Source organism: Arachis ipaensis, chromosome B9 (assembly GCF_059453495.1).
Source record: "Arachis ipaensis isolate K30076 ecotype BB chromosome B9, ASM5945349v1, whole genome shotgun sequence".
NCBI lineage: Eukaryota > Viridiplantae > Streptophyta > Magnoliopsida > Fabales > Fabaceae > Arachis > Arachis ipaensis.
Genome location: NC_142444.1, coordinates 17566717 through 17591481, shown reverse-complemented (window position 1 = coordinate 17591481; position 24765 = coordinate 17566717). Strand labels below are relative to the sequence as shown.

Sequence of the window (24765 nt, the reverse complement as noted above, 5' to 3'; positions counted from 1 at the left end):
AAATATACATTAACCACAAAAATATATTTAAAAACCACACAGAATACAATTGTAATATATTTTGATATATCATTATTAGCAAAAAATGACTAATAACACATTATAACTGGAACAAAACACAGTATAACTATCAAATCACAGCTATAAACCTGTTTTCCAATACAAATAACACTAAAACATCAAGAAAATACAATAAAAAGACTAAAAAACAAAATTTCAAACACACATACCCAAAGATTCACTGCCTATGCATTATCTCATGCTGAGAGTCATATATATATAACTGCGCAAATTTAGGCTCCTGACCAGCATTTGGGAGCAAACTTCCAATCCGATGATAATTTTGACCACTTATTATAAACTGCGGTGGACCCCTCCCATCATTCACTAAATCCAATACCTTACCGCCAAGAGACGTGAAGGCAAACATACTGTTATAAGATCGAATATTTTTTTGGAAGTACAAACTCTTGCTATCATGTCCGTTAATCAAATTATATAACAGATATGGGGGCTTTCGGAGATAAGGTAACTGAATTTTTTCTTTTGAGCAACAAACAGTAAAAACAGGACGATTAACTGTAGAGTCTCTTTCAACACGTTCTAATAACCAGAAACATGCGCCACAAATTGAACATTCATAGTTAGGATCACCAACATCAAGGCAACCTGGTAAAGATAAATTCGAAAAAAATATGCACAACAATAAAAGAATTTCATCTCAATTATATGACACGAAATAGATTCAACATAAAATGAATAAACCATTAGCATACAGATATAATATAGACTAAATACTTGACTCCTTTAAATTTTGTCAGAAAAATATATCACAAAACACTATTTCTATTTTACACTGACTGAATAATATCTTATCACAGAAGCACAATGGAATCTTTTAGCACTAAATAAATAAGAATTCTATTTTACTATTCTTGAATAATGTATGATTTAAGAAAGAGAGCGTACCTTATATCTCACTTTGCAAGAACAGAGGATGATCAATAACAGAACCAACTTGACTGAATAAATTTATCGAAGGATCATATATTTTTGATTGGTCTATATCATCCATTTTGATTTAAAATAACACAAACTTATGTAAATATATATTCGACAACCAAATATAAAAAAAATTAATGATGAAATAAGAAATCAATTAATTATCTAATAATCAGCATGCAAACTGAACACTAAAAATGTAATAAACTATGAAAACCAATTAAAATTAAACATTGATTTATCAACTAATTAAATATAAATAAAGCTAAATGTACATTCAAGAACAGTTTGATTTTTGTTAACATTAGAATAGACTTTGTTTCATTATTTTAATCACCCATACTAACTATCAAGGTTCAAATTAAATAATTTAAATTACTATTAGAATCATTTTGTATTTTTTTAGACGTTAATGACTCAATTGGTCCTTAGAATTTTGTAAAATTTTTAACCAAGTGCCTATATTTTTTTTAACTTTAATTGAGTCATTGCACAATATTTTTTCTTAATTGGCTGCCAAGGCTTTCTTTTTCTTTTAATTGAATCCATGCACCATATTCTTTGTTGTAAACATCTCTTTATACAATTGACTGAATCACTATCAAGAGAGGCATAATTGAAAAAACTAAAAAAAAAAATTTTGACGAACAGAACTAAAAGAAAAAATATTTATATGGAACTAATAGAAGATTTCCAAAAATTAGAGGAACAGACAGAATAATTAAACTTTTTTTTAATATACAACTATTGATTATGACATCAAATTAAGAAAGTTTCAACAAATACCCCTCGTCTATTATTTAGCTAGAAAAGTTAATTAATTAACTAATTATATGAATCCAATCACATAACCAAAAAACTTTTCATATTGTCCAAGACAAGAATAAACACTAATTAAACAATTTAATAACATCTAGTACTTGTGTATGTTTGAAAAAACTATATAAATTAAACCTATCTACTGATCTAAATGATTCCATAAAGAATTTTATAATGGCATTAATTATTTCAACCACATGCGACAACTGGTCAGACTTACGCTAGCTAATCTAATTACCTTCAGTAACTGTGCGCTTTGAATCAATTATTAACTATTTTAATCACTTTCAGCCATGTAAACAACAACAACTAAACAATTTCACGATTATGTTAGCTAATTTAATAACAACTTATCACAATTTAGGATTATTATAATTATTTTAAATGATATTTAGAATTATTATATCATGTTTGATTTTACAAATATTAATTGAGTTGTCAAATTAAAAAGAGACCAAGTACAGAAGTCTGGTCATATGTTTAATTAGGAATTCTCTACGTTACTAATAGTTAAAGTAAATCTTTTAGGTGTAATAGCGTAAAAAAACAATAATAAATCAACAAACCAATCTGTTATAAGATATAAATCAAAATAACTTAAAATATAATTTAACAAAAACAAAATTGGACAGGGATAAAATACTTAAAGATATTATTATACCTGCAAAATAAGATTTGAACTCTAATTAACATTCTGGGACACCTCAACTAAATTTTCTAAAAAATAAAAAAAAATAGAAACATTGAAAACATATAAAATAAACAGATAAATTATTAGAAACACAAAGATTAACTACAAAAATATAGGTAGAGCAATAAAAATTACCCATATAATCATTCAGAGAGAGAGCAGGCATCGAGAAATCAAGGACCTCTAAAATATTACAAAACGAAAATAAATTACAAAGACTCCCATAGATATCAAATCACTGAAAATTGGAGCATAAAACACTAAAAATATCACGAAGGTCAATTCAGTACTGACCTCTTGCATTTCGATGGTCACTTTCTATTCGCTTTCTTTTCAAAGAATTTTGCCTATATTCTCTAGCACGAACAGAATTATGAGACATCTTTGTTACTCGTACTAAACAAAAGAAGAGGTTGAAACATAAATCGCAAGAACTACCCCTAATTCATTGCCAAAAAGACATCTACATTGTTAAGTTCCTATAAGCAACAGGTGAAAAAAAAAAGGGGGGGTGGCTGGGAGCAGAACTTGTGAAACACACCAACAAAGAACTTATATAACCATGCACACCTTTGATAACGCAGAAAATGAAAAAAATAAAGTATTATAATCAACACCAATAACTAATTGACATGAAAAGATAAAGTTGTACAACAATAAACAAATACAAATAAGAACTGTTGCATTTCATTAAAATATTGATAGTGATATACACAATTACATATGGCTATCTCTCCTATGATAAGGAGGATTCCAACAACTGACTACATATCCTAGTATGTAACCTAAACAGGCTACAACATTGAAAATGTGTCCAATCCCTAGCAAAGTCACTATTACAAAAGAAGGAGTTGAGAATAGACCTAGTTGGCATATGGCCCGAGCCAACACAAAAGGAAAACCCCTATATCTGACAATCCTATTTGTTGGACACAATCCAAAAAAGTCAAATCAAAACAGCATCCAGCCAGCATGATTACATTTCCATCTATTTGGAATCACAAGCCTTCCTAAATACTTATAGATATACTATATAAAACACCTACACCTAGACACAGCAGCTCAATTCCACACCTTAAATCAAACTCCATTAACCTTGGCAATCTTGAACCCACGCCCATCTACATCAGCAGCTGCCTCTTCAAATTGGGGATTCAAATTCCTCTTGCCATTCGAGGTGACAACATGATTTTCATGAATAAGCTTCTCTCCATATTGGGAAGGTGCATCGAGAACGTGGGACAACACCTCCTATGACAAAGAAATTAACAAAAGCTATGAAACTCACTCAAGAATGCAAAATCCATTTAGAAATAGCACACATAGGAAGGAGAAAAAAAATATTATATAACAGTACCTGAGTTTCTTTTTCTGGTGAGCTAAGTAATATATCCAGTTCAGCAGAAAGATCATCACTAACAGTATCATTGCTGGGTGTTTTCTCATCTTTTACATCTTCACCATTAATTAAGGCAGCAAACTCAGTCCCTCCAGAAACAGCAGGCTATTTTTCAGCCAGAAAATCTATAAGAACTGGGGATTTAGATAAAATCCCATAACACTCACCAGTAACTTTGTCACTTTTGATAAAAGTCTTTGATGACTCCTTCTTAATACCAATATCCCCTTTTCCACAGGGAACAAATTTGTCTAAATCAGGCTCCTATTCATATGCCAAAAGAGTTTAAAAATAGATAAGACCATAACAAAAATTCACTACAGCACAATAAAAAAAAAAGAAATGAATCATGAATTTACACAATCTAAAAATAATTATATGTATATGTAACCTTTTTTGGAGTAGACTCGTCATCAGCATCATAATCGAGAAGTTCAAACATGGCAATAATATTGGGATCATCACATATTCTCCTAACTCGGAAAGTGCCATAAAATGTATCATGTGTGGCACCTTTGGTATCAACCTTCAGCAGTAACTTCTTTCCAATGAGCCCTTGGAATATGGGAGGATAAGTATCCCCACATATAAGCTATTTTTAAAGTAATACATAAGAAATACATAGTTTGAATAAAACATATCACATCCCATAAAGTGAACAACACACAAAAGAAAACTAAGAACATACACTTGCATCTCTTTGAACCTTAGTAAACAAGTCAGCACATGATTTCTTAAGCAAATAAGATGCCTCACGATCAAAGAGAAGGAAAATACCCTCCCCACTATGATCTTCAAGTGTTATTTTAATTTTAAATCTGCAGAGAGAAAAAAAAGGAACACAATGATTTGGAATAAATAATACCAAGAAACATTATTTTTATGAACAATCCACAAGACAAAATGAAAAGACATTTTGAACAAAATTTCTGACCTTGGAGTCACATTAGTTATGTGGTTCAAACAAAAATCACAGTAATATGCACCATTTTGAGGATAGATACCCTTTCCACACACACACGCAGAATACCACCAACCTCCATCCTCAACAATACCTCGGATTGTACCAAAAATGATAAAAGAACCCTCCTATGCAATGGGCATTTCAAATTTTGTTAACAATATGAATGAAAAAACAGATCTGGAAATTGTTCTTTGATTTTCTTTTTCAGTTCATTTGTGTATAAAATAAACATAAACACAACTAACTCAAAAGAAGACAACCTCATTGTTATCTTGAAGCTCTTCAATAGTGCATTTTCTAGTTAAACGCATGAAATCATCTTCCAAGGAGACAACTTTACCCTCATTTGCAATAAACAGTGGCTGGGTACCATTGACACCTTGCTCAATCATACTAAAAAAATGATGGCAGACACTTGTACTTGTTACTCCAGATTGGTTGTAAATAAAGAATACAATAAAAATCAACAAAATAAACCATGATAACCTCTGCCTGAATTCAACAACTTCAGGAATTAAATAACATTTGAGTGACATACATCACATTTTGAAGACCTACTTGACCTACACAGCAATACAGAAAGAGTTTAGCAAAGTTTATTGGAGACAACACCTAGAGTAGCAAGGAGATATTTAGAAAACAAACAATGTACCCCTAAAGAACTTGACTTTTGCAAGTTGAATGACAACAACAGGCTGCTCCACATAGCCAGAGGCAAGGAAATGATTTACTTGATTAACATAGTCTCCAAACAATGCACATCACACTGTAAGACTGGAACTCAAAAGATGACAAAGAATGAAACAGAAAATAAGGAAAAAATAATTAAAAGATAAAGAGAAACCACGAGAAATGACTCAATCAACATACTCTTTTGAAGTTAATTCCAGCACAATCATTTTCACAAATTTCCCCTCTTTTGCATATTCTTTCTCTTCTCCCACTGAAGTTAAAAAACCAATGACATCTATTCCAAATAAACACAACCTATTAAATATTCAAAGAATTTGTTAAAAAAACTTGAATAATAGAATAGCAAGAAGAGATACACACCAACTAAAAAATCGTAATCTTGGGTCATGTTCAGCAGCTCAGAAAAAGAAAACATGTTGAAATAAGTCTTAGGGATAACATCTTCATCAACAGCTACAACAGTGGTTTGGTGAAGAAAAACCAATTTGAATTCATGAGAAGTTGCTCTATAACTACCATGATTTGACACAACAGTAAAGTATGCCATTCTATAAACTTGACCTTCAACTATATGATCCCTAAACCTATTAAGGAATGGTTTCTTAATTGTAGCTTGAATTTTTTCACACTGGAAATCTAACAAAAGAACAAAATCAGATTAGTGAAACACATAATTTAAAGTTGAAAACTTAAAAAACAACAACTAACACCATATTTAAAAGAGAAGCTAATAGGGGCTAACATGCTCATCAAGGAGAATCATCTCCATTGAGTTAAGAACCTCATGGTTACCAAAAGAGGGTACAACCCAAAGCCTTAGAACCCTAACTTTCAGCCTCCAAGCCTCTCTAGGAGGATGCATCTTAGAAATCATATCAAATGGAGGAGGCATTGCAGAAAAAAGAAAGGAGATAAACAGAGTTGATGAAATAGATCAAAATGTAAACAAAAAAATTCTGAAATAGACAGAGCTTAGGAGGAAATAGAACACAGCAGAATGTTTGTGCATTGAATGTGGTTCACCAACCATCCTTTTATAGAAAAAATCTAGGACACAAGGCTCACCTTTTTGAATTCAAATTGAGGATGGAAATGGAGGGAAAACAAAATCTCAGTCCATATGCATCTCCATTCAATGGCATAGAGACAACTAATCATAGGAGCAAAATCTGAACCAACACAAAAACAGGAAAAACAGGTGAAACTTTCAAGAAATCAAGAAATAGGGACCAAAAATTGAGATATCACACCATACCTACTACAGTGCACCTACATGTCATTAAACCATAGGGAAGGCAGTCATCAACTACCCCAAACAATGATTCTACTCATGGCAATGAGAGTTGGTAAATGTGTTAGGTAGGGATACATTCGAAACAGCAGATGAATGGGAAAAAAAGTATAGACAAACATCAATAAAAATTTGTCAATCACATCATCATTATTTTGATGCTATATTATTTTGAAAATTATTTCTATTTAATTTTCTTTTAATGTGTATATTGAAAATTTTATGTATATATAAATTATGTTAAATTTATATTTAAAGTATATTATAATTGTGTTCATTTTTCTTTAAATTTTTTAAAAATTAATATCTATAGATACCCAAAACTCCGCCCAATAACACCCATTGCTATTGCCATTCCTAGTTACGATCTCCCATTGGGATCTCCGTTAATAACAATAGAGAGTATACTTCAATCGTGTACTATTATTATTTTCGGTTGTGCTACATGCACACCACTTTCAGCCACTGTATTTTTATACATATACAATACAAAATACAAAATTCAAAACCTAAAAATAAATACCTCACTCTCAATATTACTCTCACGCGCTCGCTGAAATAACGTTCTTCTTCTCTACTTCCCTTACTCTCACTCTCACTCTCACTCTCACTCTCCGACGGTGATTCTCCTTCCTCATCCTCATTTTCAATGGTGATTCTCTCCAGTGGCACGACTCTCCTTCTCTCTCTCTCCAGTGGCACGATTCTCCTTCGCTCTCTTTCAGGCGCGGTTGCGATTCTCCTTCCTCTGTCTCGGGCGTGGTGCTCTCTATCTCAGGCGTGAATTTCATCGACTGCATTTTTCTTGTTTGATTCTACAATGTAAATTTCTATTCCTTGTTTGATTCTGCATTTTCCTTGCATTTTTCTTGTTTTATTCTATCAGCTTCTTCGATGGCATTTTTCTTGTTCGTTTTGAGCTTCTATCAGCTTCTTCAATTGCATTTTCCTTCTTCATTTTGAGTTTCTATAAATGAATTTGTGTTGTGCATAGTTTGTACTAAAAATATTTAAGTTAGGGTTTTGAATTGAAGTCTCAGTTAGCTAATTTTAACAACTGATTATTAGTAGACTATTAATTGATTATAACTGAATTTTTGTGATATGAGTTGGAGTATGTTTGATTATTATACTGACTGAGTTTGATTATACTCAGTTTGATTAGTATGCGCACAGAAGCTGTTTGCTGAAATGCCCCAAAGGAACACTGTTTTCTGGTCTTGTTTGATTTCAGGATATGCACAAAATTTGGATTGGTCTCACTCTAAAGTCATTAATTTACCACTATAGAGTATGGATTGATTAAAATGGGTAGGGTGTTTTTTTACTTCGAGCAAGACCTTACCGCTATGTCACACTTGTAGTCATTAGCTAGTTCATTATCTACCCTATGAGTGTTCATATACCCATACCAGAAAGGATAACTGCAGAACTCCCCCATCTAATTATAAGTTTTGTCCTGAATTTAAACATGTATCCAATCTAGTCTCAATTTTAAAAGTAAAAATCAAATTTATTCTTTAATCATCAATCTAATTAACATATTCATGAATCAAATAAGGGAAAGAAGCATCGTAGTTTAATTTAATTAAGAAATAAAACAGAGAGTGTAGTAGCAACATAGGCATAAGGCTTCAAAGTAAACAACAAAAAGTTTACTAAGTTTGATTATAATTTGAGTTTGATTATACATGTTTACCGAGTTTGATTATATTTAGATTTAGTGCTATATTTAACTGCTCAGTTTGATTATATGTGTTTGCTGAGTTTGATTATGCTCAAGTTCAGTGCTATATTTGACTACTGTATTTGATTAGAAATGTTTACTAAGTTTGATTATAATATGAGTTTGATTATACATGTTTACTGAGTTTGATTATATTCAGGTTCAGTGCTATATTTAACTGCCGAGTTTGATTATATGTGTTTGCTGGGTTTGATTATGCTCAAGTTCAGTGCTATATTTGATTATATGTATAACTTTTTTTACTTTTTGAATTTGATTTGATTTTAGTTGTTTAATTTGCTAGTTTTGAAATATGCGAAAGAAGACTACACCAAAATGAGTAGAAAAAGAACCAGAAAACAGGGACACCAAAAAACATTTAGGAGAGCTTTTTTGTTGTATGCATTGATAACATTTTTGTTACCAATAAATACAACAATGACTCGGGATAAAATTTTCCCATTTGTAATTGATGTTGATAATCCAATGAATTACAATTGGATTAGATGCATTGTTGATGGCCTTGCTGATGGAGTTAACAACTATAAAGAAGGATTGGTGTCAAGTTTGAATGGGTGCATATATGTGCTTTAGGTATTTTTCATTTAAACTAATTTTTTCTTAGACTATTATCTAAAGCATGTTTGATTATAATATAGCTTTAATTAATTGAATTTCAGATATTATACTTCCATAAGCAAAAATATGGACCCTTTGATTTTGAGAAAGAATCACAACCGCCTTGGCTTCCCCATTGGACAAAAGAACTCCTTTCTGCCCAAATAGCATTAGAAAGAAAAAGTTCATCGGTACTTACATTATTCGTTCTCTAAAATTTCATTTTCTATCCATAATGAATGAATTTTCACTAATTATGCATGTGTTATAGGGGCTGGTTAAGTCAAAGGAAGAGCAACATGTGCTTAAACGACCAGTTCGACCAAAGAAAAGGGTTGTAAAAGAGGCTACTAAAGCGAAAAAAGAGCAAAGTGAAAAGAAAAAATTGGTCGACAGCCCTAAGAAGGGCAAAAAAGAATTGAGGCAAGAAGAAAAAACAACAGAGAAATTGAGGCAAGAAGACTCCACGAAATCAAAGAAAGAAAAGAAGCAAGAAGGAGGAGCAAACACAAGTTCCAATGAAAAGTAAGTTACTTTGGCATTCCCACCATTCTTTGTTTTGACTTTTCAGTACTCATGTATACTATATTCACTTTCATACATGATGTTAAAAATTAATAATTACTTGCTTCCTTTGATTATACCCTAACTTTGATTATACATGTTTACATATTTACAAAGTTTGATTATACTCTGAGTTTGATTATAGATATTTTAAAGTTTGATTATACTCAGGTTTAGTGCTATATTTGACTACCGAGTTTGATTATAAATGTTTATTGAGTTTGATTATAGTCACGTTCGGTGCTATATTTCACTACTGAGTTTGATTATAAATGTTTATTGAGTTTGATTATATTCAGGTTCGGTGCAAACTCAGGTTCAGTGCTTGACTACTGAGTTTGATTATAAATGTTTATTGAGTTTGATTATAGTCACGTTCAGTGCTGTATTTGACTACTGAGTTTGATTATAATAAAATTCCAGTAAGAAGTTGTGGATTTCATTTGTAATATTCAATAAGCCTTGTTAGATGTTACTATTTATTAAATTCACCATAGCTGGAAGTGTATAGTTAAATATTTGTTGCGACTTAGAGAATAGAGATCACTAATCATTTTGTTCCTAAGCCAATAATAACTCAAAATTTTAGATAACTCAGAATATTTGAGTGTAAATTCACTAATCACATGTAAAAACTATTACAACTGGAAAAAATGTAAGAGTTCTATTGCAACATGTAACAAATCTATTACAAAAAAAAATAAAACTATTATTCTTCCAAATAGTGGATTTGTTGCATTGACTTCAGCGAGGATACAAAGCCATATGGTTGGTTAGAGGTAATGCTCAACTCTGAAGGTAACTCCACAAGTGGCTAAAAAAAATAGCAATCAATAAAGTGATAATAGAGCATTTAGCAATAATAATAAAATTAATCAAACACTGAACTTGCATGTGATCTCTCTTTCACGTTCTTTGTATGCTTCTTCCTTCCTTGTTTAACAATTTTTTCTACAGTAGATTGAAGCCTTTTCTTACGCCTACGACCTTTTCGTGATACTTGTTGGGGGTTGTGAATCTCTAAATCATTTGCATTTTCATCTACCTCATTCAAATTTTGATTATCTACATTATCCATTGAGGAGGCCTTTGGTTCCACCAACATAACCCAAATCGAGTCTAGTATACGATGTACGGTCTCGGTGAGCTCCTCGGATGCAGCGGCTACTTTAGCAATATCGTAAAATTGCTTGCACATCTCATCATAACGTTTCTTTACGGGCTCTAAACGACTTGGATCATGGCTACACTTGATGCTACTGTGCTTGCGCTTTAAAGTTTTCTTCCACCGATCAAGAATGTATTTATTTGGCAATTTCTTCACTCTTTCAAGACCAAGGACTGAAAGAGTATGGCGGCATAAGATTCCCTTTGACTCGAAAAGATGGCATTGGAAAGAAACATCTGAAGTTGAAGAATCAAATGACACCTTGTAAGTAACATCAAACATCTTATCAACATTCTCAATCTCTTCTATAACCTTGTAAGTAACAACATATCCCTCTTCATGCTTTTTTTGTTGAAAAGAAATTAGCCTTTGCTCTAAACTCCTTTTGAAGCTCATTAAACTTTGCATGAGTATATTCCTTTTGAAACTGTTTTTCAATAGCAGAGGCAGTAGCACAAGAGATAATGGTATTGAAGCTAGCAGCATCCAATTCATATTCTTGTTGAGCTTTATTTGCAAGACAGTTGTCATATTGTGTTACAAATTGTTGCAAGTTGCTCTTTGAGGTTAGGTAGCCCTTCATAAATGAGTGCATGCTTTCACTCCTTTGAGTGTTACTCATGCCTGTCCAAAAACTGTTGCTAAGAAAAATAAGGACCCACCTGTCACGTTCTTCGTACAAACCTAAAACCATAAAATGGGCATAATCAAACTTGTAAAGCATATTGATTAATAAATGATAAATAATCAAACAGTAGATATAAGATAATCAAACTTATATAAAATACCTACTAACCAATTATTATCATGCAAACTGAATCTGTTGATAAAATCAGTCCAAGAGCTCTCAAATGCTTCCTTAGACCTAGAATCCCACACAATATGTGTCATATCAGCACAAATCTCGTTAAATTGCTTGCATGCTCCTAGTTTTTCTAAAATTTTCTTCGTGATATGCCAAATACACCATCGATGTCGTGTCATTGGCAACGATTTTTCAATGGCATTCCGCATAGCTTTGCATTGATCTGTCAATATGCCAATAGGCGGCTTGCCACCCATACATCGTATCCAACAATCAAATAACCAAACAAAGAAATTCTCTTCTTCGCATGAAAGAAGAGAGCAACCAAGTAGCAATGATTGGCCATGGTGGTTAACCCCAACAAATGTGCCAAAAGACATATCATACCTATAATAAAAACAAGAGTACATAATCATACTCAGTTTCATTCTATTCTACCTATAATCAAATTCATTCTATTGTACGTATCCTTATACATCAAACATATGCAAAAACAAGAGTACATAATCAAACTTAGTATAACATGCACAGCAGTAGCAAAATCATTCTATTGTATTTGTACCTATCTATACATCAAACATATGCAAAAACAAGAGTACATAATCAAACTCAGTATATCATGCACAGCAACAGCAAATTCATTCTATTCTGCCTATCCCTATACATCAAACACATGCAAAAACCAAAGTGCATATAATTAACTTGAAATATATAATTGTGGTGTCATACCTATTTGTTAGGTACGTCGTATCAACTCACAACGTCGTCAAAGTACTCATAAGCAGCACGACTTCTAGCATCAGCCCAAAAAGCATGCTTTATGTGATGTTGCTCGTCCAATTTAACTTCGTAAAAGAAGTTGCGGTTTTGTTCTTGCATCCTATGAAAATACTGCATTAATGATTGTGCATCACCCTCTTCTTCTATCACTCTGACACTTCTTGCTACATGATTCCAAAGATCTTTTTGAGTAAAAGTTAATTTATCATAGCCACCAGCAGTAGTTGCTAAGCTTTGATAGGTGTTTCTTATTGTAACACCAGCTTGATCATTGATCTCAGCTATCCATTTGGCATGCAAGCTTAGTTTTCTGTTCTTTCTTAGAGTCTTTGCCATGCTAGGACTAATAGCATGGTTGTGCTGGATATTTGCAAAGGTTAACACATATTTCATCTTCTTATCCCTTTTCACAATAATCCTAGCTTTACAATTTTGCTCAGAAGTTGGATTTGTCTTCTTTAGTGGATCAATTTGTGATCTTCGATAACCAGCTCTAGAACATACCAAGATTTGGTATGTAATTTGTCTATTTTGATCCCACTTAGTAGTTCTTATATTCCATGAAAAACCAATCCTTTTTGCATAATTGGTATAAAAAGTTTCATAATCTTTCACAGAGGAGAATGCCATTCCTATGTTTGGAACAACCTAAAAACATAGATAATAAAAAATTTAATAAAATCAAATCAGGTATAAAAATGCTCTCAATTTTCTATGAATACAACAACAACAAAGCCTTGTCCCACTAAGTGGGGTCGGCTACATGAATCAAACGACGTCATTGTGCTCTGTCATGTATCATATCTACAGAGAGACCGTTTACGTGTAGATCTCGTTTGACCACTTCATGGATGGTCTTCTTAGGTCTTCCTCTGCCTTTCGCCCTTTGTCCATCTTCCATCTCATCCACCCTCCTGACTGGATGTTCTATCGGTCTTCTTCTCACATGTCCAAACCACCTAAGACGCGATTCAACCATCTTTTCCACAATGGGTGCTACTCCAACTCTCTCCCTTATATCTTCATTCCTTATTTTATCCAATCGCGTATGACCACTCATCTATCTCAACATCTTCATCTCTGCCACACTCAGCTTATGTTCGTTCTCCCCTTTAGCCGCCCAACACTCCGTACCATAAAGCATAGCCGGTCTTATAGCGGTGCGATAGAATTTACCTTTAAGTTTTAAAGGTACTTTTTTGTCGCATATAAAACCAGATGCACTCCGCCATTTTGACCAACCTGCTTGGATCCTATGATTTACATCCTGTTCAATCTCTCCATTATCCTGTATGATGCACCCAAGATACTTAAAACTTTTAACTTTTCGTATGATGTTTTCTCCAATCTTCACCTCTATATTGGGGTTTTCCCTTCTCAGACTGAACTTACATTCCATATATTCCGTCTTGCTACGGCTTATGCGCAGACCATACACTTCTAGAGCTTCTCTCCATAACTCCAACTTCTTATTTAGGTCTTCCCTTGACTCTCCCATAAGGACGATATCATTGGCAAAAAGCATGCACCATGGCACAGGCTCTTGGATGTGCTCTGTGAGTACTTTCAAGACTAATGTGAAAAGGTATGGACTTAAGGATGATCCCTGGTGTAATCCTATACCAATAGAAAATTCCTCTGTCACACCACCTTGAGTCTTCACACTAGTTGTGGCCCCATCATACATGTCTTTAATTGCCCGAATATATGTGATCCTTACTCTCCACTTTTCTAAAACCTTCCATAAGACCTCCCTTGGTACCCTATCATACGATTTTTCCAAATCAATAAACACCATATGTAGATCCCTTTTATTACTACGATACCTCTCCATCATCCTTCTTAATAGGTATATCGCTTCAGTGGTAGATCTGCCTGCCATAAATCCAAATTGGTTCTCTGTTACTTGTGTCTCTTTTCTCAACCTCCGTTCTATCACCCTTTCCCATAGCTTCATAGTATGACTCATAAGCTTAATCCCTTTATAATTTTCTCAACTTTGTATATCCCCCTTATTCTTGTAGATAGGTACCAAGGTGCTCTTTCTCGACTCATCAGGCATCTTCTTTGACCTTAAAATCTCATTAAAAAGCTTGGTTAACCAGTTGATGGCTTTTTCTCCAAGACCCTTCCAAACCTCAATCGGGATATTATCAGGTCCTACTGCCCTGCCATTTTTCATCTGCTTTAGAGCCTTTTTTACCTTGAAGTCTCGAATCCTTCGATAGTAGTCAAAGTTTTGATCTTCTTCCCTTGTGCATAATCGACCAAGGCTCGGAAGAGTCTTCTGTCCCTCATTAAATAACTCGTAAAAATAGCTCTTCCACCTTTCATTAATCTTCTCCTCTTGAGCCAACACCTCTCCATCCTTATCCTTTATGCACTTAACCTGATCCAAATCTCTCGTTCTTCTTTCCCGACTCTTTGCGATTCTATATATACATTTTTCTCCTTCTTTCGTGCCTAAAGACTGGTAGAGACCCTCATATGCTCTTGTTCTTGCTTCACTTACAGCCACTTTTGTCTCTTTCTTAGCCACCTTATATTTTTCCCAGTTATCTGCATTACGGCATAAAGACCACTCTTTAAAGCACTCCCTTTTTATCTTTATCTTTTCTTGTATACTTGCATTCCACCATCAGGACTCCTTGTCTCTTGGTCCTATTCCTTTAGATTCACCAAAACTTTCTTTTGTTGTTCTTCTAATAACTTCTGCCATCTCCCTCCACATCTCTTCCGCGCTTCCGTTCCCATCCCACTTTGCCTCTTCTCCTACCCGTCTTAGGAAGCTTCTTTGTTCCTCACCTTTCATCCGCCACCACCTCGTCCTTGGGTTCTTCGTATGATATCTTTTCCTCAACTTTTGCTCAACACGAAAATCCATGACGAACACCCTATGTTGTGTTGTCAAACTCTCTCCTGGGATAATTTTACAGTTAATGCAAAATTTTCGGTCGACTCTCCTCAACAAGAAGAAGTCGATTTGAGAGCTTGTCATGCCACTCTTATAGGTTATAAGATGTTCATCTCTCTTTTTAAAACATGTATTTGCGATGAGAAGATCAAAGGTTGAGGAAAAGTCCAAAATAGTTTTACCCTCGGCATTGATCACCCCGAAACCATGGCCTCCGTGAATACTCCCATATCCAGTCACTTCTCTCCCAACATAGCCATTTAAATCTCCTCCTAAGAAAATCTTATCTCCCAAAGGTATGCCTTGAACCAAACTCTCTAGATCCTCCCAAAACCTTATCTTGTGTTGTTCGTCCGAACCCACTTGCGGTGCATAGGCGCTAATCACATGGAAAGCACCTCCCTCCACCACAAGTTTGATAGAGATGATCCGATCTCCCACCCTCTTGACATCCACTACGTCCTTCTTCCACTGCTTATCCACAATTATTCCAACCCCATTCCTATTCTTCACCTTTCCTGTATACCAAAGTTTGAAACCAGAAGTATCCAGCTCCCTAGCCTTTGCACCCACCCATTTTGTTTCTTGTAGGCACATAATGTTAATCTTCCTCCTTGTCATGGTGTCCACCACCTCCATGGACTTTCCCGTTAGAGTGCTTATGTTCCATGTCCCAAATCTCAACCTTCTGTCGCTTCGACCTTTACCTTTTACTTTGTGAACTAGCTTATTTACCCTCGTCCGTTCACGAAAACGCGAGAACCATTGCTCATTTAACACTATATCCGGGCACCGATGCAGCTGCTCTTGCTTTGACACTGTACTCGAGCCATACAGCGCATTGCTTCCGGGCAACGACCTAGCTTTAGCGCAATAATGTCCTTGATTCATGTCATGGGGGTTTTGACTATATTTTTATGTTGGTTGTCAAAGACCTAACACAACCCTCCTCCTTTTCTATGAATGAACAAGACAAATTAGTAGTTAAGCACTGAACCTGAGTATAATCAAACTCAGTAAACATTTATAATCAAACTCAGCAGTTAAATATAGCACTGAACCTGAATATAATCAAACTCGGTAAACATGTATAATCAAACTCAATAGTCAAATATAATACTAAACTCTAACACATTCATAGAATCAGCATCATCATCTAATCTAAGCAAATGAAGGAATTTTAAACATGCAAACTACCAATTTGACTCCAATCCAAAAGCTAAACATTTTTCTCATTACACAAATTTATAACATAAATTTTTCAGGATATAATTACACAACGTACATGATGTAAAAGGATCTAAATGACATAATAAAGCCACATATCAGAAGCATAACTATTAGGAATTTGCCTATGGAATAAGCTTGTGTATCAAAAGCAATTACTTCTGTATATGCAAATGCTTCCATTGGCATAAGCTTGTGACATGCTCCTCTTTCTAACAGGCCTATGCTACTGAAATTTTTTCGAGAAGTAATATTGATCGGTGTATAGTAATTTACTAAATCGGTGATATCGCTCAAATCAAAGCATAAGCCAAATCATAAGCATTTGTATAACTAAATAATCAACAAAATTAAAATCAAATCAGAAATAAAACATGGATAATCAAAAAATTAAAATCAAATCAAGAATAAAAAATTAAAAAATGAAGTAAATTAAACACACACCTCATCATTCGAGCTTGTGGATTTCATTGAATCAAAAGTTATAATCAAAACCCTAAGATAACAAGAACCAAAAACGGCGTGAAGCAAAGCAGAGGAAACCGCGGAGAAGAGAAGAAAGTGAGGAGTGAAGTTCGCGCAATCGAAGAGAAGAGAAGAGAATTGAGGTGCATGCAATGAAACCCTTTCTATGAGAAGAGAAAAAAATGCGAGAGATTTTGGCGCGATGAAGAAACGCACTCCCAGCGTGATGAAAAAACCGTATTTTTTTACTTCCTTATACGTAACGTATTTTGTACTATATTTTAGTGAGAGTGGCTGAATTAGTGGCTGAAAAATAATGTACAAATAACATTTTTGTATTATTTTAACGATATTTAATTTTAACCCAGAGGTATCAGAAAATAAACCAAGTTAATCGATCCCTTCATTATCGAAGAGATCAAATTAGTGAAAGAATGAACAAGAGAAAACGTGCATTGTAAATAATAATTGAGTAAAGAATATCAGTAAAATAAAGTCTATGTGAATTATTGTTTCCCAGAGAGTAATATCTTTGATCAGTTCACCTTTGAATAGGTATTTGAGCGCCTTATAATAAACCAAAGCATCACAAGAGAAAGGGGATTATGATAACAAGCAAATATGACAGCAAATTTTCAAGATGCAGTACAGGTTTCTTTTGCTCTCTATTTCATTTTTCAAGTCAGATGCAAGATTCACAAACAATAGAAATTATTATAAAAGAAAAAGAGAGAGAGAAAGAAAGGGGGTGTGGGTGGGGGGATTACAACACATGGGTGGCTACAACCTAGGACTTCACAAAGTAAGAGCTCACATGAAGAGCACTTGATCCCTATGCAGCAAGAGCACTCAAAAAAAGTCCATTGCTTTGGATATATATGTCCTTTAGCCTGTAGTAACTTTTCAAAAACCACGCTTGCATAAAATTATGTCTTAAGTGGTGCCTTCTTTTCTCTGTCAGATATCCGAGCCGGAGCATTGGAATGCGACTTGAATCGGCCCCTTCCTCCCTCCTCCTTTTCCTGAACGATACACATGTCAAGTTCACTCTCATCATCACAGAGATATATCTCAAGTTCAATCTCCAATGATCACAAATTCATGGTAAATGATGTACAAGTGAATGAGAGAATAGAAAACAAGATAAAGGGTTTCTATCCAAACCTTTTTCTTAACGATCTGAACCACGTCTTCATCGCGAAGAACATGACTAAGGCCACAATGTTGAGGGTAGTGCCTTGCACTTATACCCCAGACGAGAACATACTTCACATCCTTCACCAAACTTCTATGTATGTGATTGCAGAAGTCTTCTACACTGCAGCCACCTCTATCCTACAATAATGTGCCAGAGGAAGTGAAATTTCTGAAGGATGACAATTTTTAAAATGAACATGGCAGACTGTTCCTTAGCAAGAATATTACATGATGAAACATACCGCGGAAAGAACCACAGGATCAGAGAAATCAGGCTGCTGCCCTTGGGGTTTTGTGTAAACTCGAACCAGACCCATTTCGTCCCACATCCTTGAAAGTAATCTGTCTAAGTTCAGCTGTTTACAAGAAACAAAGTGTTACCGACAACATAACCGTGTAAAATTAACAATATATAGCTTTCGGAATAGTTAGATTGTAGTACATTTTAAAAAGATAAAGGGTTAAAATTATGTGTTGTCTCAAATTCTTCAAGTGACACTAAAAATATTAATCTACCTTCAAATTGCAGCTAATGACAACAGAATTAGGTTGGCGGGCTAGTCTGTCCACATCGTCAATACCAACAACATCTATCTTGTTGTAGACATATATACACTTCATGTATTTACGGTTTCCTTCAATGACATCTATGAGATCATCGACTGTGGCGTCCTCCCGGAAAAGAATCTGAAAAAGAGGTTGTCAGTCCAAGTCCCTTTACACGGATATGCAATTATAAGCAGAATCAGATCTCAGTAATATTTTTACTACATTTAAATTTTAATATACTTATCATCATGTAAATAAAAATAAATAAATAGAAAAGCCTGCAAATGTCCATAATCAGAGTTATCGACCAATTTCACTTCTACTTGGAATAACATAGATGGAAAGGAACACTGATATTGAGGGTTAATATGAGCAATGTAATAGATGCACTCTGTTGAAGCATTTGGCGTTAATAATAAATGTTAAAGAAATAATAATAAAAAAAAGGAACTAAACTTACTACTGGTTACCAGGGAAGCCTGAGAAGTGAGAACGCAACATAAATGAGAATGCAAAGAGAAGTTTAATAAGAGACAATGAATTCATCAATTATATGTAGCAAACACATTTCACATTTTATCAATATATAAACACTTTTCTTCACATCTCAGAAAGAAAAGGAACGATTGGGTAAATGATGACTTTGATAAAGAATTATTTAGGGGCATTGGGGTTATTGGATTTGGATCCTCTAAATTTTGAATTTCACTTTAGAGGGTAAAGTGTGATCTCTCACCATTTATTTTATAGGTGGGACCAAGAGAAAACATGAGAGAGAAACTATTCAAGGGTGAGAGATCATACTTTATTCTCTAAAGTGAAAATTCAAAATTTAGAGGATTCAAATTCTATTGTTAAACGTATTTGGAACTCTGCACAATTGCATAAAAGTTTAGGACAGTCAGTGTTTAACAAAGTGTCAAATCCTCTACAATGATGTGGTTTGTTGAGTTTGCTCTTTGGTAATTGAATTCAATTTCAGCACCAGGAAAACTGCATTATCCATGTCTGAAATCCAAAATACTCGTGTGCATGGCTGATATGAAATATGAATCCATAATTGGGATTTCCACCTAAGCTTTAGTCTTAGCTAGAGTTTGCTTACGCAACCATAAAATCATGGTTTGCAGAAATCAAAGCAACCTCACATCACCAACCAAGCTATCAATCTATTCATCGCACTTGTTCCGCCACATTGAAACAAACTAAGGCAGTAGTACAAGTGTATATTTATCATAGAAATAACTACAACTCATATATATATATATATACACATACATCCTTGGAAAGGAAATTTAAATGACATTACACTAGAGTTTGCTATGTACCTCTGCATTGTGAATTTTGTATTCATGCAGAATCTGATAACAAAGCTTCTCATCCACATGAGTCAAAGGCAGAGTGCTGTTAAATGAGATGCCACCAGTCTTTTTCTTTTTGAAATATATCTGCCAGGTAAGAAAGCTCCAATGTTACAGACAGAAAAAATATATATAAACCCAATACAGGCTTATGTTAAGTCCCAAAACATCCTCGGGGACACGGCTAGAAACATACCTGAGGTGGTCTCTTGTTCAACCGCAAGCCCACAGCTTCAAGCTCCCTAGTCAATATTTGCCTATGGCCCTCACTCTGACACAATTAAGGTACAAATAACAAATAGAGAACTATCTCAGAACAATCCAACATGCAACATGGTGTAAAAACTGGAAACAACGCAAGGGAAAGTGAAGCACTAATGCTCGAGAACAAGATATCAGTGTGATATCAGTCTTTTTGGAAGTGTATTCACAAAAGAAGGAAATAAATGACACAGCTGGGTATCCGGGAGAACCAAACAAGGAAAAATTAAACTATCATAAGGGAATACTGTCTTTATATTCATAAGTTAGTTATGACAGCTTTATGGTAGTTGCAGCTGCCCTATGTCCCCATCCTAGCTGGCACACTGCTTTCTAAACTGTTCTACTGCTCTCTTAAGCTCTCATAGCTCACTCTATTAGACACAAGTGTTGCTCTACCATAACATATTCTTTGTACGGCTATGCCATAAACAGTAATAACGGGGAGGAAAAAAAGAAAAGAAAAAATGAGTAAAGGAGAATATGTTGAAGACTCAAATATGTTTCTATCCAAGTGGAACATGAAGTAACAAACATGATTCAGTAAAAATAATGATCTTAAACAGGCACATAAGAGTTATGCAAGTCACATTATGTTTAGAGGGTTGGACAATAATAATTTAAGGGAATACAAAATAACTATTATATAACGAAAAAACTTGGTTAGTTTCTCACCTTGATTGAAGGGTGTCTCTTTAAACAATAATGTTTAATGATCATCAATATCTTAGCTAGTTATTATATTTATTGCCAGTTAGAGCAGTAATTTATTATAATAATTAACATATCATCTTATCATCATAGAACATTCAACTACCAAGACTAATTACAATAAGATTGAAAGACTGCAGTAGGAGATGCCAAGAAGAACTTACTTTTGAAGCATCAAGAACCATCAATACTATGTCAGAAGACTTAGCAACAGCAATAACCTGGGAGAACATTCACATATCAAAACTTTTCCATGGTTAGTAATATGGAAAAAAACATGGTTTCTGACTTGGAGGAAAATGGGATATAGATCGGAGAAAGAACCAAGCATGAAATGCAAGTGACTAGCCACATCACCTCTTTTTAGTGTGTACTAGGTAATAAGATAGCAGCACTATTTAAAAGTCGTTTATCAATTCTTAATTGCAAAGGCAATACCCTGAAAACTACAGGAATGATTGAAACAACAAATTTGCGTTTTACCTGTCTCCCACGTCCCTTGCCTTCAGAAGCACCCTCGATAATTCCAGGAAGATCAAGCAACTGGATTTTAGTATCATTATAGTGTATGATGCCAGGAATGCAAGTAAGAGTTGTGAACTCATAAGATGCAGATTCTGAATGTGTGCCCGTTAACATTGTCAAAAGAGTTGACTTTCCCACACTGGAAAATGACAAAAAACATTGGAAGGGTGAAATCTTAGGAACACATGAAATTTACACATATAGACAGCAAAAGCATGTAAACCCATCACAGATACAAAACATGTGAAGGTATAAAGTCCAATACACCTTTAATATTTTAATCAATTTCGATAGCAAAAGAAAATAATAAAACATTGATAACCAAAACTAATGAGAAAAAGAATTTTAGAATGCAAACCTTGGAAATCCAATCAGTGCAACACGCCCATGGCCAAATTTTGTAACTTCAAATCCCTCTCCACCTCCACTAGATCCCTATCACATAATTTGACAAGATACAATGGCTTGTGAAACTATGTACCAGAGGATATCAAACAGTGACAGACGAGTAATTGAGAAACATATGCATGCTGAACTAAACATGAAAATAATATGTAAATAAAAAGATTCACCCGCCAGACATTTCTAAACATTAGTACTTAGCAATATCGGATACATTCTTGGGTTAAAGCATTTTATACTGTTTCTTTTCTGTGGGAAATAGATAAGATTTCATTTGGGCTTAGGTAAATGAATTGGCAGCCCTGAAGTCTTGAAAAATTCCTGGATCTCACCACAAAGTGCATTCATAGCATCGCAATCAAATATATTACATAATTTTTAACACTTTGATCTACATCTCTTTCTCCATCATCGTAGATTTGTGAATCAACCTCTTCAACAATAGGAATTGAGTTTGAGCATTTCATTGTAGTCTTGGCTTCTAACTTTACCTTACTAATTCCCTAAACCTAGTCTAACAAAATTTCTCCAATTGTAAGCAAGCACTTCGACAAAATGATACAACTATCACGATTAATAAATGCCTCATTAAAGAGACAGTTGCAGAGCCAGTGTAAAACACTTAGGCCTTGCGCACCCCACATTATTGCTTAGGCTTCAGGTGTCAATTTAGCACCTTCAACTACAGCGAGTACATAAACAGAGTAAAGAATCATATACCCCTCCCTTGGAATCTTTTATTCATCTCAGCTAAATACGTATACTCATACAGTATAGTGATAGAAGCAATATGAATTCAGGATCCAAGTATTAATTTGACAAAAAGCAAAACTAATCATACTAAAACTAAACACATATGCCAAAAGACAATAAGAATCATGTCACAAACTTAATCATGTGAAGGAAAACAAAATATTGAACTTAAAAGTAAATGTAAAATGATATAACTAACAATTAATAACAGCACAAAGCAGTAAATACAGGCATGAGAAGGGAAAACAAAAAAAAAAAAAGTGTTTTCAAATACTTTTGGAGGCTCCAACAATTGTGTCCTTAACTTGGCTATCTTTGCCTTGAGCTGCCCGAGATGATACTCTGCGTAACAAACAAATTCAAAAGCAGTTATCATAATAACGAAAATCGTAAACTTAGTCCAGAGCTGGTTATAACGCATAATAATGAAATATGCAAGATTTAGAAAGGTGCAACTGTGCAAGTGGCACATAATGAGTACCTGTGGCTTTGTTTTTCTGAGTCCGAGCCATCTCGGCTTCAATCTCTTTGATCTTCTCAATGATACCCATTCTGCCTTGCTATTTCGTCTACCCAGCTATGTTAAATTATATGCTTCTTTTTTATGGAAAAGGTGCAATCTATTATATGAAGAAAACAAAAGTGAGCGAAGGTATTAGGCAACCTCCGAGAGAGAGAGAGAGAGAGAGAGAGAGAAGGGAGTGGAATGAAGAGTGAGGAAGAGTGTAGGTCTCACGAACGAGTTTGGGCCCCTCAGGGCCACAATTCTTCATATTGGGCCACATTCAATGTTTCCACACTAACTAACAAGCCCTCAAAAGCCCAAATTGGCCCCTGTCAAATCTTGTGTCATACAGTGTAGTGATACTGATACCCCAACACTGACACTACTGATTTTAAGCAGTTTAATTAAATTATTAAATAATTTTTAATTATTATATAAAAATATTTTTGTGTGAATAACTACTCTATCAAAAAATAGGAATGGTGTCAGAAATTATTTTTAATATGAAAATAGAGATGGTGTTTTGGTTGAATATTGATATTTGAAATGTATTACAGTATTGTGGAACTCATTCAACATGCCCCCACGTGTTGCACCACGCCCCCCACGTGTTGGCCAATACGCTGCTACGTGTCAAACACGCCCCCCACGTGTTGGCCAACACGCCCCCCACGTGTTGGCCAACACGCCCCCACGTGTTGCACCACGTCCCCACGTGTTGACTTTTCACCTACAAAATCCATCCATCTGTAATTACAACAAATAATCTCATTTCCCAAAAAAACACCAATATTTCTTCTATATAAAAAAAAATCAACCGAATGGTGTATTATATATGATTATTAGTATACTAGCAAACCTGTATTTACGCACATGTATAAAAATTTTTCTCCAAAAAATAAATATCAAGGAATAAACAAAAAGTCATATATTGCATAAAAAAGGACCAATAAAAGTTTTTATGCAAGTTTTACTCTGTAGATGGTTTGTTGATGTTTATAGATATAGCTTTGTGATGGCATTCTATAGATATAACAATTGTCATAGGAGGAGATAAGATCTAAAATTTGGCAAAAATTTGTAGAAAAAATTAAATGATATTCACGTCCAGAAAAGGTTAAATATGTTCTTAGAGGATTAGACTGACTGGCAGTAGGCTACACGTCATTTTAGAGAACTGAAAGATTAGGATCATTAAGCACATCTTGATCAGACAGATATCTAATGCGAAAAGCATGCTGATACTAGGCCAAATACTCCTACGTAGGACGATAATTTGTAAATGACTGTATAGAGATCATGTGGCCACCCTCGAACTGAGACCTCCATCTATCGTACCACTCTCTATGACGAGTGGGCCACCATACATTCTCTC

General features: G+C 34.4%; 5 protein-coding genes across 5 annotated transcripts; all 5 read right to left on the bottom strand.

Annotated features, from left to right (window-relative positions):
• Positions 1–4016: 4016 nt before the first annotated feature.
• LOC110267113 (uncharacterized) lies at positions 4017–5264 on the bottom strand. The gene is made up of 5 exons (XM_088498022.1): positions 5136–5264; positions 4846–5000; positions 4600–4729; positions 4303–4503; positions 4017–4175 (listed from the first exon to the last, which is right to left on the bottom strand). Exons 1-5 carry the CDS (start codon positions 5184–5186, stop codon positions 4017–4019), a joined length of 696 nt encoding a protein of 231 aa, XP_088354148.1. The 5' UTR covers positions 5187–5264.
• Positions 5265–5610: 346 nt separating this feature from the next.
• LOC148543891 (replication factor A protein 1-like) lies at positions 5611–6460 on the bottom strand. The gene is made up of 4 exons (XM_088498358.1): positions 6311–6460; positions 5929–6196; positions 5746–5842; positions 5611–5641 (listed from the first exon to the last, which is right to left on the bottom strand). Exons 1-4 carry the CDS (start codon positions 6458–6460, stop codon positions 5611–5613), a joined length of 546 nt encoding a protein of 181 aa, XP_088354484.1.
• Positions 6461–11272: 4812 nt separating this feature from the next.
• LOC148543890 (protein FAR1-RELATED SEQUENCE 5-like) lies at positions 11273–12120 on the bottom strand. The gene is made up of 2 exons (XM_088498759.1): positions 11724–12120; positions 11273–11619 (listed from the first exon to the last, which is right to left on the bottom strand). Exons 1-2 carry the CDS (start codon positions 12118–12120, stop codon positions 11273–11275), a joined length of 744 nt encoding a protein of 247 aa, XP_088354885.1.
• A 370-nt stretch (positions 12121–12490) lies between these two features.
• Positions 12491–13150, bottom strand: LOC148543889 (protein FAR1-RELATED SEQUENCE 5-like). The gene has a single exon (XM_088498758.1). It carries the CDS (start codon positions 13148–13150, stop codon positions 12491–12493), a length of 660 nt encoding a protein of 219 aa, XP_088354884.1.
• A 4598-nt stretch (positions 13151–17748) lies between these two features.
• Positions 17749–23661, bottom strand: LOC107618235 (P-loop containing nucleoside triphosphate hydrolases superfamily protein). The gene is made up of 11 exons (XM_016320245.3): positions 23367–23661; positions 23160–23227; positions 22089–22165; positions 21689–21869; positions 21370–21426; positions 20430–20504; positions 20201–20320; positions 18840–19010; positions 18566–18679; positions 18291–18461; positions 17749–18148 (listed from the first exon to the last, which is right to left on the bottom strand). The coding sequence occupies exons 1-11, from the start codon at positions 23434–23436 to the stop codon at positions 18053–18055; spliced, it is 1200 nt and encodes a 399-aa protein (XP_016175731.1). The 5' UTR covers positions 23437–23661; the 3' UTR covers positions 17749–18052.
• Between the last annotated feature and the right edge of the window lie 1104 nt (positions 23662–24765).